Source organism: Oryza glaberrima, chromosome 11, assembly GCF_000147395.1.
Source record: "Oryza glaberrima chromosome 11, OglaRS2, whole genome shotgun sequence".
NCBI lineage: Eukaryota > Viridiplantae > Streptophyta > Magnoliopsida > Poales > Poaceae > Oryza > Oryza glaberrima.
The window spans coordinates 18,041,530-18,049,906 of NC_068336.1; the positions used below are offsets into that span (position 1 = coordinate 18,041,530).

The following is an 8,377-nucleotide window of genomic DNA, read 5'->3' on the forward strand; positions in this document are numbered from 1 at the left end:
CCTGTTAGCCACGTCCACTTCACTGCCGCTCATGGCTCACCGGATCCTCCTCTGCACCGGAACCTCCATTCCTCTTTGTATCTAGATGCCCCACCACTTAGTCGGATAATTGATTTATATTATAAGTTTAATTCTAGATTGTTTTAAAGATAATTTTAAAAGGAAAGAAATTGATTGGCATTGAAATTAGGAGTAGGGTGGTCGGGTGGAGCTTCATCAAGATCGAAGTGTCATGGCCTCCTCCAGCTTTAGAATGTTACATTTGAATCCCCTCTCTTTCTGTGAAGAAAAAAATTGTATTATAGCAAAAAACAAAATGTATAATAGCCTTTGTTTGAAAACACTTTTACACATTAGCCCCTCAGGATTGTAGTGAAGCTCAGCCACTGATTAGAAGATTTGGAAAATTCAACCATAAAACAAAGTTAATCAGCTGGCGATCCAAAAAGAAAACATTCATTGACGATCTTTAGGGTCTGTTCGGCAACTACAAATATAAAATACTGTTCTTGTTGGCTGCAGTACAGTAAAAAAAATTGCAGCCGAACAGAAGCTTAATTTAAAACAAAAGAATGCAACTACGTGGCGCTCGTTAAATTCTTAGCATACATGAGTTCTGGAGGAAAACAACACCAAAAACACTATTCATCTCTTAAGGAAGTAATTTGATAATTTCTATGTTTTTTCGCGTGGAGCTAGCATCCAAATAGTTGTTCATTGTTAATTGTTCATTGTTTGCTATCGGTCGGGCGCCTAGAATATTGCAATTTGTCAGTCTACCATCGTTGGATACGCATCAATATCCATGCACAAAACCAAGCTTGGCCTGATGCAATGAGTAACGGGCTGCATTTGCCCTGGTCCGTTAAGCCGTGTGCCATCAATTTTTTTGATAATGGATTTTTCATTAATTTAGCCTGTATATCCGTAAAGAATATACACAGCCAAAAACATACACAAGGACAATGCAAGCAAACACAAAAAAAGAAAAGCTAGAAGACTTTAGCTTCAACCTTCATCGATGACTTATTCTATTCGTCCCATCACGAGAGGGGTACAGTGGCGGATCTAGGATTTAGGATATGGGTGGTCTGACCTAAATTTTTTTTCTAAACACAGTAAATCTAATGATACAAGTATAGATAATAGAATAGATCAAATCACCAAAAGTTTACCATGATATATTAATAAAACATCTTAAAATATATATTTTAAAATTAGTAATTAAGTAAAATTTAGATTTAAAGAAGCTAGTACGGCTATGAAAGTTTAAAGAATCAACAATCTACAGTATAACTTAATATCATAATGCATAAGAGTTCAAAATTTTAAAACTGAAAATAAAAAGTGCACATGTAGAAAAACCTAAAATTGTTGGCGCGGCAGCAGGGCGTCGGCGGCGGCGTACTGCAGCAAGGAGCCAAGGAAGCATGTCTCCGTGTATCCGTGACTCCGTTTTTCAGTTTTACTCGGCGCGCTGATTGGCTTGATGACGGCTCCTCGCAACGGCGGCAGACACTTCAGGCTGCAGCACAGCACAACAGTGCCCGTGCGGCGTAGCGGCGGCCAAGGAGGCGGACTCACGCGCGGCGCGGCATGGGCGTGGGGGGCGCGTCGCGCGCGGGCTGGCGGCAGCGCGGCGCTCGCTCTGATCGCGTGATCAGATTAGATGAGATCGCGTCGACGCGTCGCATCGTTAGGGGCTAGGGCAAGGAGGAGACTCGCAGGACGTTCTGGATATTGATCCATACACGCGCGTGTGGGGCGTGGGCCGCGGGCAGCGGGAACGGAAAGGTGGAATAGGATCGCTATTTTCTTTTCAATGTCGCTATTTTCTTTTTTTTTTTAACACCGGGTCGATCGCTCTACCACCCCTTGAATCCGCCATTGGAGGGGTATGAGGAGAAACAAAACTAGTTTGTGCTACTCGTTGCCGCACCATCTCCACCTCTATGGAACTCAACCATAAACTGCTGCCAACTGCTATGTCTGCTGTCCACCATCACCATCCAAAAACCCCTTATGCAGTTGTTGCATTTTGAACGCCCATAGAGCACCACGAAGCCGCTTGCCGTCCCACCACCGTCTTCCGTAGACTATCAAACTCACCGTAGCTCCTAGAGCATCATGGAATCATCCAGCATGATATCACCTTGTCTTTACTGTCATGAGCTTGCCGAAGATGCACCGCTGCCATTCGCACCTATACGCAGCCAGACCTTGACGCCGTCACTCACATGACAGCTGCTGCCTCTAGGATTACTCCGTCAAGAGCCTCCGTTGCCATCATCCTTATATGCATCGGGAAAGTCGACGGCCATCGCACACCATCAGCCCAGCCATCGACGACCATCGTCCACTGCCCTCGCCTGACCATAGTCAGAACGGGGCACTGGAGCTCACCAAGTCACCGCTGCCTCTAGGATGTCGCCACTGAGAACCTTCGTCGACGCCATCGTCTCAATCTGTCATGGCCGAACCAACTATTACAGTCATCATCATGCTATTGACCCTCCACTGTCTTCACTACTGGTGGCAGAGCAAGAGACAAAGGACTAGTCCCGTCACTGCCCAACACCACCACCAGCGCACTCACTACCGCCTAGCAGGTCGCCAGCGTGCACTGCCGCTGCCACCACCGCCTGGCCGGCTTCCAGCATGCGCCGTCAATGAGATATGCTTCCGTGTGTTTCATTTCTCTTCTCACATGTAGCACACTCAGATGTGGCAAGAAATTTGAGATTAAGCCATCGTCCAAAACAGGTTTCGCCAAAATGCCATCGTCTAAAACGGGTTTCATCAAAATGCAATCCTGCATGTAATTTGGTTTCATCCAAATACCATTCTCAAACAGGCCACATGCTAATGTCATTTCTTCCTTTTATTGATTGTTCGCCCATTAAGCGGAATATATAAATTCCTTATCACTATGTAGGAAAATTGAACTGTATGCTACGTATTATTAAAATGTGGCATGGAGCATGTCAGAACTTCAAATAGGTTTCCATCACTTAAAACAGATGAAATTACAACATTGTTGAAACGCAGGCATACATGAGAGCAATGGTATTTGCAACTGGCAGAAACAACACTTTCTACACACAAAATCATTAGCTTCTAGTTTCAGTGTGGCAGTTACTGCAAGGCTCAATAACCTTTAAGCTAACACTCGAGGGTACTCTCCACTCAACATAGATCCTAATAGCGAGGAGAGCTTTCTCAGCTTCCAAGAGAGCTTCCTTGCTCATTTGTAAACATTGACATGGGTCAATCTTGTCGTTTCTCCTGTCATAGCCGCGGGTGGTGTCCAATGTAAGGTACTCTAGAGACGAAGTCTTCTCAAGAATGTGGTTGGTAAGATCGATCATGCTCTTTGCAGAGGAAAAACCGGTTATCATCATGTTCTTGAGATTGTCATGGCGGTATTCTGAAGCACGCATTGGATGCATGGAGTCACCACTCAATGCTTCAAGGATCGAATCATGTCTTTTAGCTGGCCGTTCAATCTGCAAAGGATTACGTCAATGTCTGCTTTTTTTTAATGAGCAAAAGGTTCTGAATAAAAGTTAGCCATATTAATTCTCTCCCTCTTTTATTTAGCTACTACTTTATAGGAATAGGATAGTGATCAAGGCAAGTAATTTAGTTGCAAAGTTTATCAAGGCCATCAATAGTGTCAATATTTATTATTAGAGTTGCAACGTTTTTATTTTTTTAAAGAAAGCTCATTACATATATTTTAAAGCCCATAAAAATTATATTATCATCATGCCAATTTTGCTGCCACTTTGTAGGTGTCAGTTGAGTTAGCCATAGGGGTCAGATAAAGATAGGGATGCAAGTGGGGCGGGTAAGCGGGTGTTTTTAGCCCGCTTATCTCACTTCTAGTTCATTTTTTCTTCTAAATTTTGTGCTACCATATGAAAAATGAAGTAGTAAGCGGGTTTTTATGCGGGTAATAAGACTACCCACTTACATCCCTAGACAAAGTCTTGTCTCATTGTTCTTGGACCACATGGTAATTGGGTGGCAACCACCACCAGTAAGCGTCTTTTAAGATAGTACATATGAGATCAGTTGCATCATTTGCAGAACAAAGAAATGTTACATTTGTCCAATTCAAGAAATAACAAAAAACATTTGCATGAAACATCATAACAAATAATTCTTTAAGAGAAAACAATAAAATCTTGAACATAAGTGGTACCTGATAAATGATAGATAGCTTTGAGAGATAAATAATAACTTACACGCAGGATAAAAGTCTCCAAGGCAGGAGAAGCATCAATGAAGGAAACCAGAGAACAAAAATCATAGCCCGGGGACAAATCTGGTGTAAGCAGCAGTATCTCCAAGCACTTGAGCTGCAGGAATTTACCAAGTGCCTTTGGTGTATTGACTGTCTGAAGAAAAAGAGGCCGCAAAAATTAATTGAGTACAGTAGTATACAGTGCAAATCTAGTGATATACTCCATCCGTTTTTAAATATTTGATGCCGTTGACTTTTTTAAATATGTGGACCGTTCGTCTTATTCAAAAAAATTAAGTAATTATTAATTCTTTTCTATCATTTGATTCATTGTTAAATATACTTATATGTATACATATAGTTTTACATATTTTTCAAAAGTTTTTGAATAAGACGAACGTGCTTAAAAAGTCAACGGTGTCAAATATTTAGAAACGGAGGGAGTAACGTACTATTATGGTGTGTTGGCTGACAAGTGCAATTGAGCTAATAAGTAAGGCTAAAACCGACCTCATTACGTGTTGATAGATAAAGCTTCTGTATGTTTGGCGCAATGGATGGAAGCTTCTTGCTACCATAATGTAGCGCGTCAGGGCTTCCGTCACAAAACATTTGCATTTTCTTCACTTGTAATAATGCTTCTCCAAGTGAGATTTGTATTGGGGGCCCAGCATAGATGAAAGTAGAGAGCTTTGGAGCACTACTGTCAATCGCCTCCAATTTTCTGAAATGCAACACTTCCAGGTAATTAAGCTCCAGCAGATGGGGTATCTTCAGGACAACAATATTATGGCAGTCTGAAAGTAACAATCGCTGCAAAGCACAGGATTTGGATAGAAAGCCGCATAATTCCTCCTCGGTAATTTTTACTGATCTTAAACGTAAACTTGTCAAGCTACTCATCTGACCAATTTGTATGCCAGGGTGGAAAGAACAGCCACCAAGTAAAAAAGACTGAACTGAGCTTGCTACCCTTGATAGAAGTGAGCATGGGAAATCATAATCCATCTTGCTAACTCGGGTCATTTCTAGTTCAAATTCTTTGATTCCTTGTGCAAACGCAATTTGAAGCCAGCGGTCAACATAACTAGGATGCAGACTGAAACAAGGCTGGGTTGTAAGTTTGAACATCTTCACTCCCGTGCCAGCATGATTCAGCATAATGGGGTCGACTCTACTGATGAAATCCATTGTTAGTTTATCATTGCTAGGTGCTCTCTTATCTATGCGTAGCGTATTAACATTAAGATTGAGCCTGGGGTAGAATCTCCAAGAACGCAGAAAACAACGAGATGCACAGGCGGCACGAGCTGCATCCTGCGTAGGCATGAGAGCGTGTATGTGATGAAGGATGTCCTGCACAAGCCAACAGGAGAGGATAAAAACATTAGAAAATGTTTTATTACCACTATAATAATAACTGGCATACTGCTTTTTGGAAATGAATAGTTCGAACTATTAACATGCTAAAAGAACATTTTTAAATTGAACATGGATGCAATGCTGAGTTCCGTACCTCTGGAAGCTGCATCTTGGATTCCACTGTACTGGCAGATTGAGAATCATCGCCACATTGACAAGGGGAGTTGTCTATTTCAGTAGCTGAAGAAGTACCTCCATTACCTGCAACTAACTAGGTCATGATGCAGAAGGGAGGATTTTGTTTGCACACATATATCAAAGATGGATAGTTGGACATAATTTAAAGATAACCAACTATAATACAACAAAGATATATTTTTGTGCTTGAGATTACTAAATATGAAGATTAAGTACGGGCACTTAAAACAAGAAAACCATTAGCTAATGATTAATTAAGTTTTAATTATTTAAAAGTTAAAAAATAGATTTATCTGATATTAATGCAACTTCTATTATGTATAGAAAGTTTTCATACGAAATATAATAGTTTGAAAAGCGTGCCCAACGGAAATATCTTAATCGGAAAAAGAAGGAGAAGGGACCTAAATAGGGGGTTTTCAACCAATATAGAAAAGGGTATCACCATTGAAGTCAACATTTGAGCAAAGGGGGTGTTTAGATCCAGAGATAAAATTTTTTGCCGTGTCATATCAGATATACGGACACATATTTGAAGTATTAAACATAGTCTAATAATAAAACAAATTACAGAATCCGCCTGCAAACTGCGAGACGAATTTATTAAGCCTAATTATTCCATCATTAGCAAATGTTTACTGTAGCACCACATTGTCAAACTATGGAGCAATTAGGCTTAAAAGATTCGTCTCGCAAATTAGTCGCAATATGTGTAATTAGTTTTTTTTTAGCCTATATTTAGGACGCGACTACATCGAGAGTACTAGGCTGCTAGCAGGATAGTGCTAAAGAGAGACACCCTTTTTTCCAAAAAAAAAAAAGCTACTAGCATACTCAATATCTATGTATTTTTTTTCTTCTTAAGTTTCTCTTAAATTACTTATCCGATTTATAATCCGATTATGCCGTTGTGTTCTTTGCAATTAAATCTTTACAACAAGATCTCACATGATTATATTTTGATGAAAAATCACAAATTACTTTTATGATATGTCTAAATTACTTTTAGATTTCACTAAGTTACTTCTTAAACTACAAAAATAAATTTAGTAAGTCTAAAAGTAATTTATATATATATTATAGAAGTAACTTAGAACAAAACGAAGGTATTTTGGCATGTCATTTGAAGTAAATACGTTGTAGAGATAAAAACATGACTCTATCTAGAAATTAAATTAATCAGCACAAATTATGGAATTAACTAAAAAGTCATATTTTATCCCTACAACAAATTTACTTCTAATGTCGTGACAAAGTTACTTCCGTTTTGTTTTAAGTTACTTTTAGAATATATGTAAATTACTTTTAGACTTTATTGAATTTACTTTTATATGTCTAAGAAGTAATTTAGTGAAATATAAAAGTAACTTATATATATGATAAAAGTAATTTACAAATATAAATATTTTTTCATCGTAACGTAATCATGTAAGATCTTGTTGTGAAGATTTAGTTGTAACGAATACAATGGTATAATCGGATTGTAGATCGGATAAGTAATTTGAGAGGAAACTTTATTTGAATAGAAAAAAGACACCCACGTGAACTTTATTTGAAAGGAAAAATACACCCACGTGGATGGACATCACGACGACGTGCACAGTTAGACGGCTCCAAGATGCGTCGCGCTATAAAGCTAAACCGAAAGCGCTCTCGAAATAGATTCCGTGCTATATTTAATACTTCATTCATATGTGTCAAACATTCGATATGACAGGATGAAAAAACTTACCAGGGGATCTAAATAGGGCCAAAGTCACTTGAGATTTAGGCCCCCTGATGATGCAGAGAAGTGCAGAACAAATGTGCACTTGAGATTTGAACCTACGGTTAGAAGAAGCCGTGGGAGCCCTTCCCAAGGAACAACAGGTAATCGAACCTAAATCTAGCGGGTGATCAGCTACGATGGGTGGGGAACAGGAGGAGGCTTACCTATTCTCCGCGGTGGCGGCGGCGGCAGCTGGACGGGCACCTCCAGTATCTCCATATGGCCGCCCGCTTAGTACAAAACGATGAATCTCCCAAGAGGGGGAAGGAGCGGGGAGCGATCGAGGCTCTCGAGAAGTATCACGCGCCACGCTCGCCGGGAACGGCGGGAGCGGCGGTGCGCGAGATCGGCGTCGGCGTCGGCGACGGCGGCGGCGGCTAAGGCTAAACCCACCGCTTGTTTGTTTTAAGTGGGTCCCACCGAGTCCAACTGTTCTTCGTACGTACTGTACACCTTTTCGTTTTCGGAGGGCAAACACAGCTCCTCACCGGATTAAGGAAAAAACCAACAAGAAAGGGTAAAAATTGATGACTTTCAATCAATACCGTAAGACTAATACCGGTCAGCTTCCACAAACCAAGTATCATTGGTTTCTCGGAAACTGACCAGTTTTCGTGAAATCCGATCGGTTTTGTGAATCATGGGTACATAACACGTGTAGTACATATCGGTCTCGCTTTTACAAAATTCAAAAATCACATTATCCCGTATCGTATTATTGGGCTGGTTTGGCGTGGCATAAATTAGTCTTACAAATATTTGACAATTTCAATAGTGTTTAGTGTCTATTTGGTTTGAAG

General features: G+C 40.3%; 1 protein-coding gene across 1 annotated transcript; it reads right to left on the reverse strand.

Annotated features, from left to right (window-relative positions):
* Positions 1–2,991: 2,991 nt before the first annotated feature.
* LOC127755418 (uncharacterized) lies at positions 2,992–7,850 on the reverse strand. The gene is made up of 5 exons (XM_052281092.1): positions 7,742–7,850; positions 5,766–5,872; positions 4,760–5,605; positions 4,251–4,403; positions 2,992–3,506 (listed from the first exon to the last, which is right to left on the reverse strand). Exons 1-5 carry the CDS (start codon positions 7,794–7,796, stop codon positions 3,111–3,113), a joined length of 1,557 nt encoding a protein of 518 aa, XP_052137052.1. The 5' UTR covers positions 7,797–7,850; the 3' UTR covers positions 2,992–3,110.
* Positions 7,851–8,377: the final 527 nt, after the last annotated feature.

Coding starts and splice junctions, on each gene's coding strand:
- LOC127755418 (XM_052281092.1), bottom strand. CDS start 7,796: ATGGAGATACTGGAGGTGCCCGTCCAGCTGCCGCCGCCGCCACCGCGG. Junction 5,606..5,765: donor CCAAGATGCAGCTTCCAGAG/GTACGGAACTCA, acceptor TGGCTTGTGCAG/GACATCCTTCATCACATACA. Junction 4,404..4,759: donor ATCTATCAACACGTAATGAG/GTCGGTTTTAGC, acceptor CTTTTTCTTCAG/ACAGTCAATACACCAAAGGC.